Source organism: Pinus tabuliformis, chromosome 6, assembly GCF_031772625.1.
Source record: "Pinus tabuliformis cultivar Carrire ecotype Pingquan chromosome 6, CPIR1, whole genome shotgun sequence".
Lineage (NCBI taxonomy): Eukaryota > Viridiplantae > Streptophyta > Pinopsida > Pinales > Pinaceae > Pinus > Pinus tabuliformis.
In genome coordinates, this window is record NC_142292.1 from 212,209,733 (window position 1) to 212,232,382 (window position 22,650).

Genomic DNA, 22,650 nt, shown 5'->3' on the forward strand with positions numbered 1-22,650 from the left:
ATTAGCATCAAACTCCGGGAACCATGGAGTAACAAACAGTCCCGCACTGCCCCAAAACCATGGCCCTTCATTGAGAACTTTTTCCTTTTCTTCTCCTTCGAGAAAAGTTACTATGAAGAAACCCTTAGAGCATAGATGAATTTGGCAGTTTTTTGTCCAGACCGTGTGAATCCATTGGTACAATGCATCGGTTCTAGGCCAGAAACCATTAAATCTACATATAACAGCATTTTTCTGTAGATCTGAGAATATGTACTTTACCTCTGGTAAATCCAAAGAGATAGATGGGCTCTCTGGCACTTGATCCACGATATACTGTCCTGGAGGTGCATTTACAGCTATTGATTCTTTCCCCTTTGAAGGCTCTTTCCCTTTTGCTGCATCGCGGTATGAGCTTGTAGGTTTTGAGGTAGATCCCTTAGATCCTCCTCGCAATCGGTGATTGAGTATGATTGTTGAGTCCCTCGCAACCCTGTAGTGCTGAAGTGTGTGTTGATCCTGCATGCAAAACCCTGAAAATAAAAGGATTTGTAATGCAGTTGGGATTCCGAGTTTGTCCTGGATCTCTTTTTTTAACTCACGAATACTCATCTGTTCCCAGATCTGCACGCAAACGTGTCTTCCTTCTGTTGATCTGATGAAGATTTGCTTCAAATCCGCTATATCTGTCTTGGTCAAAACCTGTTTTTCGGAATTTTCTGGATCTGGCGAAAACCCATTTCGCTTCTGCCTGAATCTGGCCCGATCTGGTAAGTCTACCCCAGTTCTGCAAGGTTTGGCCCGATCTAGTATGCCATTTCCCAGATCGGGTCTACTATTGGGGCTGTCGCTCATTTGCATGGCATAGTCTTCGAGCCCTCTGTTGAGAAGTTGCGTCGAGGTGGTAAGAGCCCAGATCTGCGCTGCAGAGCTCATAGGGGCCTCAGAACACAGCGAAACCAGGTCCCTGCTCCCACCCCATACTTGATCTGCGACTTTGCCATTTGGAATCCGCCCTAGATCTGCAGATCGAAACCACGGCGTACCAAAACAGGACCTGGGATCTGGCATGTGCCTCTTTTCTCCATAACCGCAGACATATTTGTACAAAGCATTCTCGTATGCTGGCGTATCAAGACGGGACAGGGTAAAAGCCGTTTGTTTTGGAGTAAAAAACTCCGGACAAAAGATTTTCGGTGCCGCCGTGAGGTAAACTATCTGCACCCTGAAAAAAGAGGACCGCACCGGTTTCAGTTTGCTATGGTTCGATTCATAGAAAACCTTTCCATCTGCATATCCGATCCATGACCCATGTATGGCATTGAGCTCGTAATACCCCGCGACCATGCATCTAACCGATCCAAAGCATATCAGATCTTTTGGGTCTGCGGCGGCGCTGAGATTGTCTGCTGAAACCCTAAGTGCTTGAAACGCCTCCATCTCCACCCTGATCTTCAATTCCATTTCACTATATATATATATATATATATATATATATATAAAATAAAGATAAAAGAAATAAATAAATAAATAATTAGGATAAAAATATTAAATTTACCAAAAGATTTTTGGCTTCAGGTTTTGTAAACCATGGTTCTTCCCATTGTACTCTTATTTAATGGTGAATTTACATTTAAAATAAATAAATAAATAAATTTAATTAAATTTTTTAATAAAATTGAGATAAAATATTAAATTTATTGACGCAAGTTTTTGAACTCCAGTTTTCACAACCCATGGTTTTTCCCATTATAGTCTTCTCTAATGGTTAAATTACATCAAAAAAAAATATAAAAAATAGAAATAAAATAAAATTAATAAGAAAATTCTTTCGGTAGAAATCACATAACATAAATTTTTGGCCGACACGTTTTGAATCAACCAATGTGGTTCATCATCAATACTAGATGAAGAGGCAGGCCATGGCAAAGGCTTAAATATAGAACAACGTAGAGACCATAATTTCTAATTATGCTCTCAACATTGCTCTCTATTTAAGCCTTTGCCATGGTCTGCCACTACCTCTGGTCCTGATGATGAATCACACTGGTTGGTTCGATACGCTTAGGCCAAAAAAAATTGTTATGTGATTTCTACCGAAAGACTTTTCTTAATTCCTTATGGATCACAGAAACCTGAATTCAGAAATAAAATTAATAATTAATAATTAAAATAAAATTGAGATAAAATAGTAAATTTACAAATTGGGTTTTTTGGGTTAGGTTTTCACAACCCATAGTTTTTCCAGTGGTATTCTTCTCTGATATAACCTATTTAAAGGTATTCCTCACTAAAAGCTTCTCTGATTTGAGAAATTCATTGCAATAAACATTTTTAGCTAGATCAAAATAAATCCTAATTTCCACAACAAATATCATAACAGTGAGTAATTTTCTTATTCGACAAAAAAAACACCCATTGGAGACACATTGCATGAATACTTTAAAGCACCAAGGATGCATGTCTCCCAGGTAAAATTTGGGAAAAACAACTATGCTCACTTTGTTACATAGCCTTCAAAGATAAGATATTTTCATATTTTATTTTATATGTTTGAAATTTTACTCTTGTACGTGAAGAGAAACACGAACATGAAAAAGTCTTACATTTTGTTTATATTCTTTTGTCTGCATTAAAATTTATTGGTGTTTCTAAGTTTAAACCGTGTCAATCGTTGGTTTTAACCTCCACATTAAAATTCAGTAGAATATGTCTCTCAAATGTTTATAACAATTTACTTTAGATACAATTGTTATTGAGTTTTATTTAAGAGATCAAATGATAACATTAAAAATAAAATTAAACCTAGGATAAACCAAGAATACTTAATATCCTCGACTCTTGGAAAAATAGAGGTATATATATTCTTACTGTGTTTTATGGTATAACAAAAGATCTTATTAGGTTTAGAGTGTAACAAAAGAGCTTCAAGTAGATTGTCTTAACTATCGTGCTTATAACCATCCTAGATGCATCTTATTAACTCTAAATCCATTAAGTACCAAAAGGAATCTAATCTCTCGAGCTGGAAACATTTCCTCAAATTTTGCACTCAAAAAAGAAATTTACACCACAAAAGATTTGACCCTTCTCTAGGATTAATAGATCCAGAATTAGATAGATCTAAACTAGTTAATAAGAAACAATTTTACAAATCTTTTGATAATTGAAAACATAGCTTATATAATACATGTACTAAAATAAAAATATGAAATAATTAACATAGATATGTGTTTATATTTTTTTTATTTCATTTAAAAAACGATAAATATGTCAGATGGCAATTTTTGTTAACAAAATTGTTAATTCAAATTTTAGAAAATCGTTTAAAGAATGGACTTTTTTATATTTGAAATGAAGCAAACTATTTTTTAGTTGCATATTTTATGAAAAAAATATATATACATATATGCAGGACTTTATTGTTTCACTGGGCATTTTTATTATTATTATTACAGTTTGAAGGAGACGTGTTATTACTTCATTAAAAAAAACCCATAATGACTTTGCAGACTTTAATCCGTGCCCAGCCAACAGAATAAAAATGTAGATGATACAGAAAAGCATTTCATGAAGAGTAAATGGATTTTGTAATAAAAAGTTTTGAATTTAAAGATGCAGGTGATACCATGAAAGAGTAAATGGATTTTGTCAGAAAAAGTTTTGAATTCAAAGGTGACACGTATGCAATTTAGTTGTTAGAAATAATGAAACATTAAAACAAACATTTTGTCCAAAATGAAAACATTTATATATAATATAATAACAAATTTTAAAAATTACCTTTTACAAAACACTACCCAAAAAAATTACTTTTGAGTCAAAACCCAGCATAATTGAACAACAAAATTTTCGCACAGAGCCCAGATAAAAATTGGTCACAGTCTTCTCTTTTCCAAATAAACTTATAATAGGTCGCGCAATCGAATCCAGTTAACTCAAAACTTCTTATTTTTAATGATTTTTGCTGTCCAGGTTTTGCCAAATCTGGATGAGTGACTTCAGAAACCGAATCCTTCAACATGAATACAAAACTAAAGAATTTAAATGGTAAAATATTTTGGATGAGTGACTTCAGAAACCGAATCCTTCAACATGAATACAAAACTAAAGAATTTAAATGGTAAAATATTTTGATTATTGAGACGGAACAAACCTGGTGTGTGTGTCATAATTCTTCATCGAGAGGGAATTCGAAATCTCTTGTAGTACAAGTGCAAACAGAACAAGATTTGCAGCGGCCAGTAGCGGCGCATTTAGAGGGAAGTGAAGAATACCCCCATTGATTCAGTGATCGGCACAAGAAACTGCACATTCCCTTGTCTACGCTCTGAGCAATTGCTTGACAGCACGCGTCGTTCGCTATTCCCGATCTGCAGGGTGATGCGTCGCAGGCTAATCCATGGCTGGATCTTAGCAGCCCCATTGCAGGAAAGCATATGAACACGATTAGCACAATTATTGTTAAATTATTGTTCTTCATTTCCATCCCCAAATTACAGAACGCCATGCCGGATCTGTATGCTGTGATCTGCAGGCGCTCTGGTTCAATAAATCAAGAAATTCAATCCGGACAGGGGACGATTAAGATTGGATTGGGGTTTTGTTCCTCCACGTCTTTGCCTCCCTGCCTGAATTCAATTCAATTTTATGGGCTCGAAATGCCGCTGACCTTATAGAATCGGCACCTTCTTCTCCCTTTGTTTGAAACTTTCACCGGTCGATTGCTCCCGTCTCTTAAATCTAGAACATTCCATAAACCTGCCAGGTTATCTACGCGGTTGGCCGCGTCACCCTACAGATGTAAAATGCTATTGAATTTCAAACAAAGAAAGCATCAAAGTATATGCAGCCATTAGGATATATGTTAATACGTTTGAAAATAATAATCAAAATTATATCCTCAAGCTAAATATATATTATTTAATTTGAGGTAAAACTAATGATGTATATATATCTATTATGTCCTATTATGTTAAGGTATTATATAAATATTGCGTTGAGTGGCTTATTTGGTAACAGTTAAGAATGGAACAATGACTAAAGTTTGGATGCATGAGAACCAATTATATAAATTATGTGAATGTATGTGGATATTTAGTTTTTTTAATTTTACAAAAGATGGTTTAAAATTTTAAATTATTAATATATTTTTTTTATAAATTAATAATTTTTTAATGCAATTTAATGTTGCTCATAAGTTCTATTTGAAACTTTAGTTGTGCGGTGTCTTTGATTCGGTCATCCCTTTGCTTTCAACAACCATGGCTCCCTCGAAGGGGGCCTCTCCCCCTCCTCAGGATGAGGTAGTTACTTTTCAGGCGCTAGTCTCCTCCCTATTGCAAAAACAAAGATCATTTTCGAATTCTTCTAAGTTTGTGAAGCGAATAGAATTGGCTCCTTTAGTGTTGCTTCCCCCGGTGTTCTACAAAAGGTCTAATGACTAATAGGAAATCACAACCCAACAGTAGACCCTCAACTTCAGTAAACCCATTTGGTGTGCTACAAAACCTAGAAGCCAGACCCTTGCAAGATCCTCCATCAAAGGAGGCCAAAGTAATGGTAGAGGAAGAAACAATGGAAGAAGGTGAGCTCAATGAAGTAGTAGAAAAAATTAGGGAGGGAGAGAACCAAGCTTCTCAGATTCTACAACAGGAGGGAGGCCCAGTCCTTTGTCAAGTAGCTCAACCCTCGTCCCCGACAAAAAGATTTATGAGCCCTAGGAGGGGCCGTGAAAAATTATCATGAGAAACATGTCACATTCTCAGGAGGGGAGTGAAGATAATAGTGGTTACGAAATGGGTAGCAATGCCAAGAAAAAATGACAACATTCCAAAAAGGAAATCAAGGAATCGAAAGCCAAACAAAACAAGAAGTTGGGAAGCCAACTCCATATTTTTGATCTGTTAAAAACATTTGGGAAAAAAGGTGTAGAGGGATCGAACGAGGGGCCTTCAAAATCAGCTTTGACTCTCTTGAAATGAAGGTAATCTCATGGAATATAAAGGGTTTGGGAGGACCCTCTAAAGCGCTCTCGATAAATGATATAGTAAAGAAGGAACAACCAGATATTCTTCTCTTGCTGGAAACAAAAATCGAAGAAGAAGATTTGATGAAAATCTCATAGATTTTTTGGAAAGGGTGTGAAGGTATTGGGAAAAACTCCAAAGGTGCTTCTAAAAGATTGGGAACCTTCTGGTGAACGGATCAATTTATATTGATAAAATTCATAAATTATGTTAATTGGTTGGGAGTAGAGTTAGAAATGAAGAATACCAAAGAATGATTCAAGGCTATTAATGTATACACTCCAACGATGTATGTTGAGAAGCAAGAATTTTGGGAAAATTTGCTCCCTCTTAAATCTAGAAACTGGCATCAACAGGGGATCGTGGGGGGGAGATTTCAACACCATAATTTACTCTTCTAAACGCAAAGGTGGGAATATAATCAAGGATCCTTTTAGAGAAAATATCGAAGATCTCATGGCGGAATGGGATTTGGTAGACGTTATTCCTCAAAATGGGAAATATAATTGGTCTAATAGAAGGGTAGGCGATAGTCATATCACAACCAGGCTCGAGCTATTCTTACTTCATATTTCATGGATTCTTTAGGGCACTGATCCTCATTCGTCGAATCTTTCCTCCAAAGAATCCAATGATAGACCAATCTTGTTGGAGTTGGGGAAAAAGGAGAATCTTGGTCTGATCCCTTTCTGTAACACCCTCATCCCACATCTACCCAAGTAATCGGCCAACCAAGGTAAATATATGACGAAAGGCCACTATAATGGGATTCAACCTCCTAGGTGACCTTAAGGAAGTGGAATCGGCATAAACACACCATACAAGCCTTCCACATTAGCAACAAAACTCCCAAGAGCCATCCCAACCACTGAGGTAACCAACCCCTGAGACCAACAGAATTTTTAGACCATTGAACCCCCAGACGCTCCCTTGATATGGTCAAGCATACGTCCAGGAGGCTCCGGACGCTCTCACAACATGGGTATGCATGCGTCTAGGGAATTTTCTACCTTATGTTATGCTTGTGTCTCCAAGATTTGAGCCACCTTTTCAGGCCCAAAGCCCAGGTCACTGCTCATAACTCAATGACACTTTCAGAACTGAAATATAACAATAGAATATGATATAAATGCAATTACTTGAATAAGGAATTGACTGGACCCCTACTAGCCATGACAAGCATTTCGTCAAACATGTCACAAATATGTAATATACAGGAGTAAACAACAAATCTGAGCACATGGGTCTCATACTTATCTAGGAATCACTAAGAAGCATTGTTCCTTTATATCGTTAATTGCATCTTCATCTATTAGGTCATATATACATTATCCATTCATTTACAAATCAAAACGGGAGGAGAGCCATACATCATCAGTGTCATAATACATGCTTATAACCAGCATAATGTCAAAAAATATATCAAGAATACCTCAGCCATAGAATCCACATATAGACCAATACATTTACACATAAGATACCAAGGAAAGAACCTCTTATTAATGAATGTAAAGGCCAACCCAAGATGGGACCACCACATTCCACCCGACCATAGAATGGCGGAGCCAATTCTCTCTTCAGTGATTCACCGACATGCCATATTCCAAGCTTGAATGTGGGACTTAAATCAAAAGAACCAACCAGGGCATCCTGAGGCTAAACCACATCACCCTTATCATTAAAAACCAGACTTTACCGCAATCAACATCGGATCAATAGGCCAAAACGATCAACATGTAATAATAAGCTTTACCATGATCTCCACCAGATCACTAGGCCAAAATAAGCATGGATGCCACCGGATTCTCCACCTACACCATGAGGAGTTTTCATGTCTCCTAACCTCTCAGGCTTTACCGCAATCCACAATCCGATCCAGGGATCACTAGGCCCTAAACCAAGACTCCACCCTCTAGGATTTACCGTACATCCCGCCATTCACGGCAAGGATTCCTAGGCCTAATCAAGGGCAACCACCTCTATGATTTACCGTATATGCCCTCATTAATCAGTCGAGGGTTCCTAAGCCCACCGAAGCAACAAAAATATTGGCTTTACCGCAACCCACAATCTGGTTCAGGTGTTACTAGGCCATGTGTTCTACTATTCATAGATCCACCTCACTCAGCTTTGAATCCATCTGGAAATCCATCTCAACCAAAACATGAGAACCCCATCAAACTAGGGCTATTTGAAAATGACAAGGCTAAGATGAAAACACTATCACACCTAGCAAAACTTATGCCATAATAGAAAAGAACCACATGCAATATCTTACATGCCAAATCTAGTAAGGAAAACACACATGCAAATCGATACCTGCAAAGAATCCTGTTGTAGCTTCTTGATTATACTCTTCCTTGCTTGCTCCTTCTTTCCTCTTGCTTTCTTTGCCTTTCTTGATCTAATGCCAAAGTGCTCCAAGAAAACTTTGTGTCCAAAAGTGAGAGAGAGAGAGAATAATGAGAGAGCTCCAAAACTAAACTGACAAAAGGTACCAATTGATCCCCAGAAGCCTTTTATCAATTATGCCTCTATTTTCTTCATTTTCCATTATTTTCCTTCAATTTCCTCCTCACATGCAACCTGTGACCTTTCACCTTCCTTTTCTCCTAATTTCCATTAGTTTCATAAGTAAATGTGCTAAAATTTCCATTTTCCTTTCCAAAGCCTTAGCCATTGCCTTTTCTAATTTCCTTAGCCATAATAAACCAAATGAACACCCACTAGAATGTTTTGCCCAACATCCAACTTGGAATAAGTGTCCCATTAACCATGGTTTTTGTTTTTCCTTTATTAACTTTTATTACATGGAATTTTCACAAGGGTCGTTACAGAACCCTCCCCCTTTGGGGAACATCGTCCTTGGTGTTCAACAACACCTACAACTAACAAGGCTGTTGTAAGCAAAACATACTTCTCATGGAGCTTTATAACCTAGCTCGTTGCAGTATTTATGATGATCATCCCGCTAAGAAACAAACCAACCTAACATGTATAACATCATAATGACATGACACCCATACCGCTTATTGGAGCTTTATAACATAGCTCATGGTGCTATTTACATCCCTATACATATGTATATATACCAAACATCACCAAAACATGTAACAAAAACATATACCAAAGACATATACCAAAGCATCCACTCTACCAGTGAATAAGGAAGGATACATAGCCTGCATCTGATCTGCCACCTCCCATGTAGCTTCATCAGGGCCAAAGTGCTTCCATTGCACTTTAACCTGCTCGATTTCTCAGTTCGAGAGCATGAGCACCTTTCTCTGCAATATACACTGAGGCTCCGGTTGGAATTCTGACTCTACCTACAATACAGACCAGTCAATCACATGATCAACATCTTTAACATACTTCTTAAGAAATGACACATGGAAAACATAATGAACTTTCATTGTTGAAGGTAGTGCAAGTCAATAGGCTACTGGTTTGATCCTCTCAATAATCCTAAAAGGTCCACAAAATTGGGGTACCGGCTTGGCACATGATCCAATCTGCAAGGATCTCTTCTTCGCTTTGATGTGAAAGTACACATGTTCCCCAACCTGGAACTCCTTGAACAACCTGTTCTGATCTACATAGATCTTCTGCCTATCCTGTGTTGCCTTTAGATTCTTCTTGATTACCTACATTTCCCACTCCATGTCTGCCAACATGTCTGGTCCAATCAACACCTTGTTAACTGGATCACTCCAACTGATGGGAGTATTGCAACTCTACCCATACAGTGCCTCAAACATACCCATATTCAAATATTCTTGATACCCATTGTTGTAAGTGAACTCTACAAGTGCAACATACTCTTCCCACTTCTGTTGTCGATGCATCACATACATCATCAACATTTCCCCCAATATTTTGTTGACCCTCTCAATCTATCCATCTGTTTGTGGATGATAAGTTATACTGAAGGCCAACTTTGTGCCCCAACCTGAAAACAACTCCTTCCAAAACTTGGAAGTGAACTTTGCATCCCTGTTTGACACAATCTTCTTCGGGACTCCATGCAATCTTACCACGTCCCTGATGAAGACATGTGCTACATCACTCGCTGAGAATGTAGACTTCACTGGAATGAAGTGCACAACCTTTCTCAATCTGTCCACCACTACCATGATGGAATCATGTTGTCTCACTGTCCTCGGCAAACCTGTGATAAATTCCATGGAAATGACCTCCTATTTCCACTCCAGAATCAAAATCGGCTATAGCAGTCCACCTGGATGCTTACACTCTGCCTTCACCTGCTAACAATCCAAGCACCTAGCCACAAACTTTGCTATGTCTCTCTTCAAATTCAGCCAATAATAGAATTTATTCTCTGTTGTCAGCGTCTTCTGATAACCTAGGTGACTTAAATATGGTTTCGCATGAAAATCCCTCGAGATCAGCTTCTTGAGCTTACTATTATCTAGCATATATATCATGTCCCTAAATGTAACCAATCCATCTATCATGAGATGATAGTCCACATCTCGTGCACCTGCATCTGTACATGAACCTGTACCATTACCTATACGTGTACCTATACTACTACCTGTACCTGTACTATGTTGCAGCTTGTGCACAATCTCCATATACCTGTCACCCTTCTAACCTACCTGTAAGATCCTATCCTATAAATCCGTCCCATAGGAGCACATAGCTGCTATGTGATTTACCTGTATCTTCCTGCTAAGAGAATTTGCCACCTTGTTCCCTTTACCTTTGATATACCTAATCTCAAAGTTGAACTCACTGATCGTGGCCAACCACCGAGCCTACCTTCCATTCATATTTGGTTGGTCAAATAGATACCACAACCCATTGTGATCACTCATCAATACAAACCTCCTGCCAAAAAGATAATGCCTTCACATCTTCAATGTATGTATGATCGTTGACATCTCAAGATCATGTGTTAGGTAGTTTTTCTCATGGTCATTCAGTTTCTGTGACTCATAGCATACCACCTATACATCTTGCATAAGGACTCCACCAAGTCCTCTCTTGCAAGCATTTGTACATACTACAAACTCTTTGTTTGGATATGCAATATTTAACACTGGTGCATGTGTCAACAACTTCTTGAGCTACTCAAAACTGGCTGCACACTCCTCTGTCCATTCAAACTTCTTACCTTTCCTCTACAATGATGTGATAGGATAAGAAATCCGTGATAAGTTCATGATGAACCTCCTCTAATAACCTACTAACCCCATGAAATATCTTACCTCATCGACATTCTTGGGAGCTGCCCATTCCATGATAGATCTTACCTTTTCTTGGTCCACTGCTATGCCATCCTTGGAAACCACATGTCCCAAATAGTGTATCTATGTCTGAAAGAAGTTGCACTTGTTGAGCTTAGCATACAACTAATGCTCTCCCAACAACCTCAACACTACTACCATTAAATAAGGCTAGGGTCATTGCAAGGATTGATCATTTTCATCATCGTAAGTTTAGAGAGGCCTTGGAAATTGAAAGGAGGCCTATAAAAATCTGAATAGAGATGATGGTTGGAATATTAGCAGGTGTCAGATTCCTACCTTATCTTCCTAAGTTTTTTTCCTTTCGATATATTTATTTTAATTTTTAATTTTTTATACCAATTAAGTTTGACCGGTTTTTTTTTTTTTTTTTTGAGGAAAAATCGAACTTTCTATTAAGGTAATAAAAAATTACATTTGTAGATGCAATTAAGCATTCTGAGTATTGTATGTCCACCAAAAACATAGAAAGACCACATCGGGACTGATCGTAGCAAAAACTACTCAATCCCATATACCAAAAAATAATATCCATGTCTAGTTCCTGAGCCTCCCCATTAATGGGGAAAACGACCCATACAATAGTCTGTTTTTACACACAAATATATATATATATATATATATATATATATATATATATATACACTGGTATCCACCAAACCATAAAGAGTTTGATATACAATAAAATTGTCAACAAAAATAGTTGAGTTGATAAAAGATAAACATTTACTGACAGGCCAAATTGATAAAAAAATGTATGGTTGATGATCTAACACACGGATACTATCATCCTCCACTTCAGTTATGCGCCAGTCGCCCAAAACCTGTTGCAAACCTTCCTTAGAAAGGAGGTCTGCTTCTGAATTCTTCTCCCTATAGATGTGGCAAACAATTATGAGATCAAAACCCAATTTTAAATGTAAAATTTCTTCTAAGATTGGAATCAAAATATAATTTTGACATCTTTGTACTCTATTAAACCAGTTAATAACATTTAATGAGTCACCAAATATTTGAACTGATCCCACCCACAATTGAATAAGCCAACACAATAATAGTTTTAAGGATTGAAGTTTTGCATAGTTGTTTGATCCCGAGCCAAGGCCCACTGAAGCTTTGATAGTTTTGTGATCATTGACATGGATAACTAGCCCCAACCCACATCTATTATGTGCATCAGAGGCACCATCAAAATATTCCCATGGTAAATCAGGTCTAATCTATTCTTCTCTAATGATCCTAGAGGTCTTCTTTGGAGATGGCAGAGGGATTAAAGCAAAAATAGAGGCACATTCAACTGCAATCAGAGAGTGTGAGGGAGGGATGTCTTGGAAAATGCCCTTGTTCCTAGCCAACCATATGCCCCAAGAGATGATCAAAGGGATATTTTTGAAATTTTCATCTGTAGCAGAATTCCACCATATTTTCCAGGCATCCAAGATATTTGCCCATTCCATGTTTGAGTTATCCCCAAAAGTCTTACTGTGGCCTCCCAAATCTTGTTAATGAAAGGACAACTTAAGAATAAATGTCAAATAATTTCTTTTAATTTTTTGCCTAAAGTACACCATCCGGGATCATGCTTGTTTCACTTCTGAAGATTATCCCAAGTAGGTACTTTGTTTTTTAGGATGCACCAAAAAAAGAGTCTTGATTTCACCAGGATTTTCAGTTTCCACAATAACTCGCACCATCAGTCCTGTACCCCCCATGCCCTTTTGTCCATTAAATAGCTGTAACCATACTTGGGAGTATATTTTCCTGTAGGAGCATGAACCCATCAAAGCACATATGGGTGATCCCTTATCCTAACATTAGTGCATTGCAATTCTCTTAGATAATTCTACCATTCTTCTTCCCAGGGAGGCTCTAGTTGTAGGTCCTCCATTGTTTTCCATCCCTGATGCCAATTTGTGGAGAGGTCCTCCCTTGCAATCTGATTCAAGAATTGAACACCTTGGGTGTGCAAACAATCCATTATCTCCCTTGAAAGAGTGAAACCCTCATTGCACCCCACCCACAGATCAATTCCTATTCTGAGTTTTTCCCCATTTCCAACATGCCAAGCCAAGCCATCTTCTACAATGTTGAAAGAGTCCATTGTCACCTTCCATACTGTTGATGCATTTAGGGGCTTTTTATTAGTACTGCACATCCATTCATCAATGAGTACAGAGTCTATGTATTTTCTTTTCACTACTCTCGTCCACATATTTTCCATTGATAATAACCTCCACACCTATTTTACTGCTAGAGAGGATGCAAAATATGAGAAATCCTCTATACCCCAGCCTCCCAAGGCCTTTGGATGAGCAATTTAATCCCAAGCTACCCAAGGAAGTACAACATCCTCCTTTGATCCAGCCCAAATAAAACATCCACACACATTTCTAATCTGAGTAAGGATGTCTTTTGCAACGCATGTGAGAGTGATCTAGTAGACCGGAATGGCTAGAAGGATCGATTTAATTAAAACCAATCTCCCAGCTCTCGAAAGCCACTTATAGCTCCAGTGTTAAATACAGTTTTTAATCCAAAACCCAATGTCAATCATATTTCCTGTAAGTGTTAGGTTTAAGATGGAAACCCAGATATTTGAAGTTGTCCTTCATGGGTTTTGCTTCAAAAGGGAGTACCGAGATGATCCTATTTACCTCATTCCCCGAGAAGCCTTCGTGTATTATTGTTGATTTATGAGCATTTATGCACATCCCAGTTGCTTTCAAAAACAGATCAAGAGAAAGTTTCAACTATTGTATATCACTTCTAATTCCATCACTGAACATAAGTATGTCATCCACAAAAAACAAGTGTGTGATATACATATTGATTGCTACTTCTATTCCTTTAATCTCACCTCTTCATTTTGCGGCCATAATCATTTGAATTAGGCTTTCTGCTGCTAATAAAAAGAGGAGAGGGAACAAAGGGCAACCCTGTCTAGGCCCTCTTTGGATGTGTAAGAAGGGGGATGTTGCACCATTTATTAGAACTGCAAAACTAACATTTGAGATGCATCCCATGACCCAATTGATGAAGCCAATACTAAAACCCAGGTGCATCAACAAAATATGGATGCAAATCCAACTAATTATGCCATATGCCTTTAATAGATAAATTTTAACTGTCAGACCTTTTTTCCTTCTCCTTTTGATGTTATGCAATGTCTCTTGAGCTACCCTAATAGCTTCATGAATATTTCTACCATTGAGGAACCCAAACTGTTACTTGGATATATTGTTTGAAAGGATTGTTTTTAGACGAACAACAATAATTGTGGTGATGGTTTTATAAATACAGTTACATAGAGAAATAGGCTTGGACTCCTCAAAGGATGAGGGACCATTAGTTTTAGGAATTAAAGGCAAGAAAGTAGAGTTGAACGGTTCATATACATAGCCTTTAACACATGATTCCTCCACCACCCCGATAAGTTCTTCCCCAATCAACTCAAAAATATGTTGGAAGAATTCCACAATCCATCCATCAGGCCTTGGACTCTTAGCTTTATGCATGCCTTTTAAAACCCCTTCAACCTCCCTTTTGCCACAGGAGCCATAAGCATCTCATTTTCTTCCTCCTCCACATAACGAGGGAAAAGTTGAGCCACTCGAATAACCTCTGCAATTGAAACATCTTTTGGAGCTCTGAACAAATTTTTGAAATGGTCCCTTCCCATAGAGGCCAGATCGTCAAAAGATTTTTCTATGCCCCCATTTGCCCTATTCAGTCCCCATATAGTATTTGAATTTTTCCTTCCTTTTGCATAGTTTTGAAAGAATTTTGAATTCTCATCACCAGCTGCGAGCCATATTGCTCTACTTTCTCTACTTTTGAGTCTCCATTGTTCTTAAATATCATTAAGTATTTTCCTTCTTCCTAACTCCAACTGTTTGATCCTTTCCCTCTTCCCCTCAGTCTCATACCCATCCACTTCTAGACTCTCCAATGAATCCAGTTCCTCCCCTATCTTGATTAAATCAACTTCATCCTTATCTTTTTTTCTTTCACCCACTCTATCGTTTCCCTCTTCATTCTTTTTAGATTTTCCATAAAAGATTGGGCTAAATATGACTCCTGTTGACTAACCAATGGCCTCTAGGTTTCTTTTACTAAAATGACGTAAGAGACCTCTTTGAGCCATGCAGGGTTAAATTTGAAGGGAGACCTAGGCTTCCAACTGGACCCTTTTAGCTCCAACAATATAGGAAAATGGTTTGAATCTCCTCCAGTTCCTACCTAGTTCCTGAAGAGGGGAGTTTGATTAGTCATTTCCTCTTTTAGTAGAAATCAGTCTAATCTCTTCACTACCTTGGCTTCCCCCACTCACCTATTCCTCCAAGTAGGTCTATATTTTAATAGATTTACATCAATAAACTTTCCTGACTGAATTTTGTTCATAAAGAAATCTACCAAAGGGTCATCTTGGGCTATTGGACCCCAAGTCTTGGACAATCCCAAAGAAAAATTGAAATACTCGCCACAACTAAATTGGGATTTTTCATAAAGGATTTAGAAAAAAAATTATTCCATAAAAGAACCCTATCCCAACGCAACCCATAAATGTTAATGAGTGAAAATTTGAGCATAGTTCCAGTGAGTAGACCTCAGCCCCCAACACTAGGAATGATCCCCAAGAGTTTAATAGCTTCACACTACTATCTTTGACTCCTAGAGCCAAACCCCCAGATCTCCCTTTTGTATCAACCGTCATAAAGGACCAACTCAACATCATTTTACTAAGGGAGTTTTTCACTTCATCGCTAGCTCCAAGAGTTACTTGAAGAATAATAACACCAGGACAATATTTAAGAAACATATATTTTAGAGCTAGCTTCTTATGGGTGCTAGCAAGCCTACGGTAGTTGAAGGACAAATTAATCGTTTGTAACCCTAACTGGGGCTTCTCTAAGCGTTCCTTTAAGAGATAATTGGTTTCCATCAACAATGTCAATTTTTGCTCTTAACTGAGCCTTTGATAGATTAGACTTTCTACCTCGAGTCTTCTGGGGCAATGTCAATGCTTGAATGTCTCCCAAACTGCCTATAGCTTCGAGAGGGAAATCCTTCTTTTCCCAGGGACGAAGATTATAGTGAGGTTTCTTAGCAAGGTCCACAAGGGGAGAAAAACACACAGGGCCATCAAAAGGAGATTTGGAAATTTTAAGAGCCAAGATAAAGGTTATTATATTGTCCAAGGCTAAAGGCACAAAGCCGATAACCAAATCGACCAACATTACATGCCTGGAGGGACCAGGGCTAGGGATCATATTGAGAAAAGATTGAAGAGATTCATTAAAAGAGGAGAGGGGGAGAGAACAAGTACCTGCCGATTGGGGAGTAGGGTCGAATGTAACCACCTCCTCGTGAGCCTCCTAATGGATATCCTAGTGATGACCCTACTCTAGAAAGACCTCTATCTTCGTCTGCACACTTTGATCATCTTGAATTTCCATCGGCACCTGCTCACCCTCCTGTTGATTCCCCAATTCCTCTGTCTATACCATTTCCTCCACTTCAGCCTGAGGTCGATCCTTTGACCCTGGATCGCCTCTATGTCTTCTTCTCCTTATGAACCCCAAAGGACAATCCCACGCTAAATGTCCATACTTATGACATCAGAAGGGTAACTGCTCATAATCAATGAGCTGAGAGTAAGAGTAATCTTGAAGTTGAAGATGAATTTTCTCTGCCAAACCCTTAGGGTCCAATCTTACCAAAATGTGAGCCATACTCCTATTTCTTGTTTCCACGAATGACATATCTGCCTCTAGGAGAAAACCTTGAGTGTTACCTATCGCTTTGAAAACATCCCCCATCTAGAGTTGCAGGGGTAGAGTCGGTAATCGAACCCATACTGGTATCTCTGTAATCATTTCTCTCTGTGCATCGAACAAAGGTGTCCACCTCTTGAAAATAATTGGCGCTCTCCCAAAACACCAGTTTCGCTTCATAACCCATTCCATTGTCTCACCCTTACAAAATTTTACCATGAACCAGCGCCTAGGAAAAGTTGTCACTTCAACTTGATAATCTGGTGCCTCGCTCCATGCCCTGGCTATCCATTCTGATATGTAATTTGTTGAGTATTGTTTACCTTTTTCTCTTCCAACCAGTGTTAATTTTGAGGCTTCCATGGCTTTATCAATCTGGATATCGACCCCAATAACTAAATTCAGGCATGTCACCTTCTTCTTTATAATTTTTCCTTTCTTCCTCTTCGCACCGGTGTTCTGGTCCTTCCCAGTTGCTCCTAAAAATGACTAACCCTCCCGCACATCTTTCCCTTCCTCAAAGAACGACCCTAACCGCTGCTTCACTACTCGTTTCCAACTAGTAAAAACCCCAGGAGTTATATGCTACCCCACCTCCCTTGGGTCTAAATTCTGAAGCCACTCCCCCACCTCCTAGGTTCCAAAACTTTGGAAACCTTCATCTTCAAATATCAATGTTCCCGAAGAGGGACCAACCACCCTTCTCTGCCCCCTGATTTAAGTTGAATCTGCTCCCACCCCTTTTGTTTGTACCTAAATCTCTTGGAGAAAGACCTCTCTTGTCTTCGCTTTCAAATTGAAGTTTTCACAAAGATTAGTCGCCTCACTGGCCTTCTGGATCAACGAATTCTTGCATGCATGAGATCTGTTCAACCTTTTCCCCCACCGACTTCATTTTGCACCAGGTCTGTAACCAAGCATGATTTCAAGCCCTCATTTCCCCGAATACCACTGCTAATGACAATGTCCTCCAACCCTCTCGAAAGAAGGCCCGATATAAGAAAACACAAGAGGATTTTTGAGCTTACTCGATTCTCCACTGACTCCCCTGCAGTCTACACCGCTGATGTTGCCATTATTGCTTGACTCTCTAAGAAACTAATGTCAAACCCCCACCACCCGCCTTTGAAACACAGGGAATTCCTGCTTCCAGAAACTCTAATCCGCCTTCCAAGCTCCACTCTATGAACGTGCCTCCCAATTCCCAGTTGGAGACCTACCTAGACGAATCACCTTGGCTAGGTTTTGTTGAGTAGGCTCCAAACCTCAAACCAATAGAATATCTTTTGGTTCAGGCTCCAAGTCGACAAGGTCCCGAGGGTTGACCATTTTTGTTGTCTTTGTCTGAAGGGTGAAAAAACAACCGTAAAACCTGTCGTTGTTAAGCTCTTGAGACTGGCATGTGCAGGTGAGGGTAAACACTAGTAACACAAACAAACAATGTTGTAAAACCATCCTTCGAAACCACATGTCTGCGTTACTCCGTTTCTAAGCAGTTCAATTCCGTAGGTGAAATGTTAGCCTGTCAAGTACGACCCACATGTTGGCTAGTCTGTGCCACCGGCCGCTAGACGTATAGACTTTTCTAGTATCCATTCTCCTTCCCGATGCAACCCTCCACCGAAACTCTAACCACCATCGCTCCTCTCTCCACCCAAACTTGATACTAAATTTTTATTCTAGTTCTACCAGACCTTCCTTTTAAATTAATATTAAAAAGAAATTTTGTTCGTTATTTCCTTTTATTAATAAAATTTTAGTAATAATAAAAATAACAATTTCAAACATTCTTTTTAATTTATTTTATTTTCTTATTACTATTCATTTTATTTATTGCTTGGTTAGTTTGTCTTTATCATTATTTTATTTTAAGTTCTTTTTTGACTAAAACATTTATTAATAATAATAATTTAAATGTACTAATTATCTCGCTTTATCACTTGTTTCTTTATTTTAAATATATTTATTATAAATAACAATTTATTAGTCAAAATTAATTGATATAGTTAACTAATAAGCTTATCTCTATATTCTATTTATTTGATGCCATAATCTGATTTTTCATCTTATCATAAAAATAAACCACACTAATTAGATTTTTCATTATCACCAAAAGATTTCTTTTTCAACCTAAGATCAGAGTAACCTAAGTTCAAGCCACCGATAGACCAATTATGGAGTGGAGAATTAATTATATATCTAGCGTTTCACATATTTTGTGTGGAATTTCGATTATCCTCAACGCTGCACTCTATAATATAGTTGAAGAAGAGTTTGCTCTGATTTCTACCCGGGCATTTGCCATTTCCGAGGAAATTCATTGTGCGGAGGTCTCCACACAATGAACTTCCGCACACGGACCTTTGCAAATGAACACCGATTAAAAAGAGTTGGACCCTTCTAGGTCCAAAGCACAAAAATTATTAATTTATTTGTTAGTTGGAAATTGAACGTATTCTACATCTCTGGAAAAATTGTAAATCAACTTTATTGTGCGGAGTAACCATTTTGGGGAGACTTGAGTTGTGGGGACTCGGGTTGGAATTTGACGGGCAAAATGCCCCGTCATGGAGCATTTTGCACGTAAAACACGTTTAAATGGAGTCTTGTCACAAAAACCCAGAGTCCTGTCACAATATCCCCGTATAAGCTCGATTGGTCCTGTACAAGCCAGCTGGATGTTGTCACAGTATCCATGTAGAGGCTTGAGGCGGAAACTCTTATTTCTAACTTTATAGAAAAGCTCGATTGGTCCTGTACAAGTCAGTTGGATGTTGTCACAGTATCCATGTAGAGGTTCAAGACGGAAATTTTTATTTCTAACTCTATAGAAAAGTTAATGCTCTCTGGTATGCACCCTCAATATCCAGATATAACAGGTGGCTAGAGAAAAAAAAATAACGACGGCGTATCAGACTAGCGCATATCCAGGTACATTAACTTTTCTATAAAGTTGGAAATAGGAGTTTCCGAGGCTCGATTGGTCTTGTACAATCTAGTTGTACGATCTTTGGCGGATCTCCATAATCTGGTCCCTTCAACTCGTTTGGGAAATGGTGCACACGCTACAAAATATTGACCTTTATATCCCATGAGAAAGAAAATTGTTCAGTGAGGAGAAATCAATTGCATTTGGCATGGCTACAGAGGTCCAAAGCAGGTTGCTCAGGGACTTTTTTGTTGCTTGTTTGCCCAGGTGATAGGTTCATCATTCGACCAGTGGTCCGAATTTTTATTGGTGTGTGACGCCCGACTAAAACGCAGTGACCAGTTAGGAAAGTAATGGAATTCGGCTGAAGCTTTTTGGTCCTGGTTGGTCCAGAGCCTTTCAAGCCTCATCGGTATGCATCTATCCGAACCCGAAAAGCCCACCGCTAAACCTATATTTTTTGGTATTCCGCTCCAGGAAAGCATCTTTAGGGGAAAAGTCTTTCAGAAAATAGGTTTAAAATAGGAGCAATTCGCCACTGTCAACCAAAGGGATTCAATTAGGTTTAAAGACATCAGCTGAATCCTTTCTTGGGAATTCAGTGGAATACCAAAGGGATAAATAGAGGTGGAAAAATAAACAGGTTGTGTTTTATAAGCTTTTTGTTCTCTCTGGTTTTGATTCTTGGGTTTCTTCTCCTACAAGGGACGCAACTTTCCTGCAAGGCTCCCACATATGGCGCTATTCAAAAGGTGGTACTCAGACAATGAAGCTTCTTGATATTCGGCTCAGAAAATGAAGCTTCTATGGATTTTGGCTCTCTGAGAGTACCGTGGTGTGTGCTTCTTACCTTGACTACTACTGCTTATTGTGGAAATTGAGATTTTTCTATTTTCTCTTTAATTTTTAGTTTTTAAATTACGCATCTGAACGTTTTAAATCTGGCTCTGTGGATTTACCGTGGTGTATGTTTCTTACGTTGACTACTACTTTTTATTGTGGAAATTTAGATTTTTCTATATTCTCTTTAATTTGTAGTTTTGAGAGCACTCATCTGAACTTTTTTGTAAATCCGTGAGGAGTAACGAATCCCAATTCCACATACTGTGAACTCCAACTCTGCATTGTTGATGTAAAGCCTACTTTAACATAAGGGCCATCAAACTTTCCCAATTCATACACAACATATGAGCTCTATTCTCACAGAGTTGAACCTCGGTGGTTAGACCGCACAGTCAACAAGCTCATCTGAACCTCTGATTTACTGAACCAAATTATGGGAATATTCACATGTTAAGATCTTTGATTTGTGATCTAGTGCTCTGTTATATATGTCGCGAGATTCTCATTTGTTAGAATTTCTGGACCATTTGACATTTGGTTCATTTGTGTGATTATTGTGTTCTATAAAAACTTAAACGCTTCTTGTCTCGGTGTATATAACTATCTCTGAGTGCTCTTAAAGTTTCTGCAATTCAAATTTTGTGTTTTTTATTTTATTTATATGGTATAAATTTTATGCCTATTTTTATCTTTATCTAAAGGCAGGTCAAGACATGGATCTACTGTGAATTGGATGAGAGATGATCTTCTTCACGCCTTGAAAGAAGCTGTGCCTATTTATCAAACAAGACCGATAAAAAATAATATGTTTGGTATAGGTTTTGATCACAGCTTTGGCCTCTGGTTCATTTCAAGGTGGTTAAAACCAGATTTGATGATAGAGAGTGGTGCTTTCAAAGGTCATTCCACGTGGGTTTTAAGGCAGGCCATGCCTGACAAGCCTATAATATCAATTACCCCTCGTCATCCTGAAAAGTATTTGAAGAAAGGACCAGCCTATGTAGATCCCAATTGCAGATATTATTCAGGAAAACAGTTTATTGATTTTGGAAGCATTCAATGGAAGTCTGTAATGAAAGAGTATGATATTTTAGACCAGAGAAAGGTGCTTGTTTTCTTTGATGATCATCAAAATGAACTCAAAAGGTGAGGCCTTGGGTCACTGCGTGCTGATACAATAGATGTACTTCTTTGAGTATAATTTTTTAGGTTTTTTGTACCACTGGTTTCTTCACAATGAGAAGCACTAATTAGGTATAGTTAGTGCCAACAAAATGGCTAACACCAATGTTCAGTTTGGCCTGTGACAGGAAAATGGTCTCTCTTGTTTTATTTTGATTAAGTGTTATTCTATTAACTTCAGATTGAAGCAAGCTCTGAAGGCAGGATTTAGGCATTTGGTGTTTGAGGATAACTATGACACTGGCACGAGAGACCATTACTCTCTTCGTCAAATTTGTGATCAGTTTCATATAAAAGGTAAAATTGCTTTATGCCCATGAAATGATAATCTCACTTGCCATTTATTGACATTAATATTTATTAGGAAAACTTTGATGTTACTCTTCTGATCCCTTCAATTCTCTATATTTACATGTTTGATTTGCTTTTACATTAGACTTACTGTTACATTAGACTACCCTGCTTGGGATGGTTTTATTGTAAAGAAATTGTAGGAGTTGATATTCGTTGAGGAACTCAAAATAGATGGTATTAGCAAAATTTCATCACATAGAACCCGGACATAATTCAATATATCTGTTGAAAGGGCTAAACTTTTAAAAATTATTGTAGCATTTAGGGGATGCAAATAATTTTGGAAC

General features: G+C 38.2%; 1 protein-coding gene and 1 long non-coding RNA gene across 3 annotated transcripts; one reads left to right on the plus strand and one right to left on the minus strand.

Annotated features, from left to right (window-relative positions):
- Positions 1–3,849: 3,849 nt before the first annotated feature.
- LOC149258209 (uncharacterized) lies at positions 3,850–4,764 on the minus strand. Its single transcript, XR_016246016.1, has 2 exons — positions 4,136–4,764; positions 3,850–3,994 (listed from the first exon to the last, which is right to left on the minus strand). It is a non-coding gene; the product is annotated as an uncharacterized LOC149258209 (long non-coding RNA).
- A 15,073-nt stretch (positions 4,765–19,837) lies between these two features.
- On the plus strand, positions 19,838–22,337 carry LOC149258210 (uncharacterized). 2 transcript variants are annotated; one of them, XM_089371019.1, is made up of 4 exons: positions 19,844–20,396; positions 20,690–20,819; positions 21,533–21,973; positions 22,191–22,337. In XM_089371019.1, exons 2-4 carry the CDS (start codon positions 20,791–20,793, stop codon positions 22,327–22,329), a joined length of 609 nt encoding a protein of 202 aa, XP_089227145.1. In that variant the 5' UTR covers positions 19,844–20,396; positions 20,690–20,790; the 3' UTR covers positions 22,330–22,337. The 2 variants fall into 2 exon arrangements, with proteins under 2 accessions (XP_089227147.1, XP_089227145.1); XM_089371021.1 differs by having other exon boundaries at positions 19,838–20,819; positions 21,529–21,973.
- Positions 22,338–22,650: the final 313 nt, after the last annotated feature.

What these genes read in the sequence shown, in the direction of transcription:
- LOC149258210 (XM_089371019.1), top strand. Translation starts at nt 20,791, where the DNA reads ATGGATTTTGGCTCTCTGAGAGTACCGTG. An exon ending in GGCTCTCTGAGAGTACCGTG is followed by an intron (nt 20,820 to 21,532) that starts GTGTGTGCTTCT and finishes ATCTAAAGGCAG; the next exon opens with GTCAAGACATGGATCTACTG. An exon ending in CATCAAAATGAACTCAAAAG is followed by an intron (nt 21,974 to 22,190) that starts GTGAGGCCTTGG and finishes TATTAACTTCAG; the next exon opens with ATTGAAGCAAGCTCTGAAGG.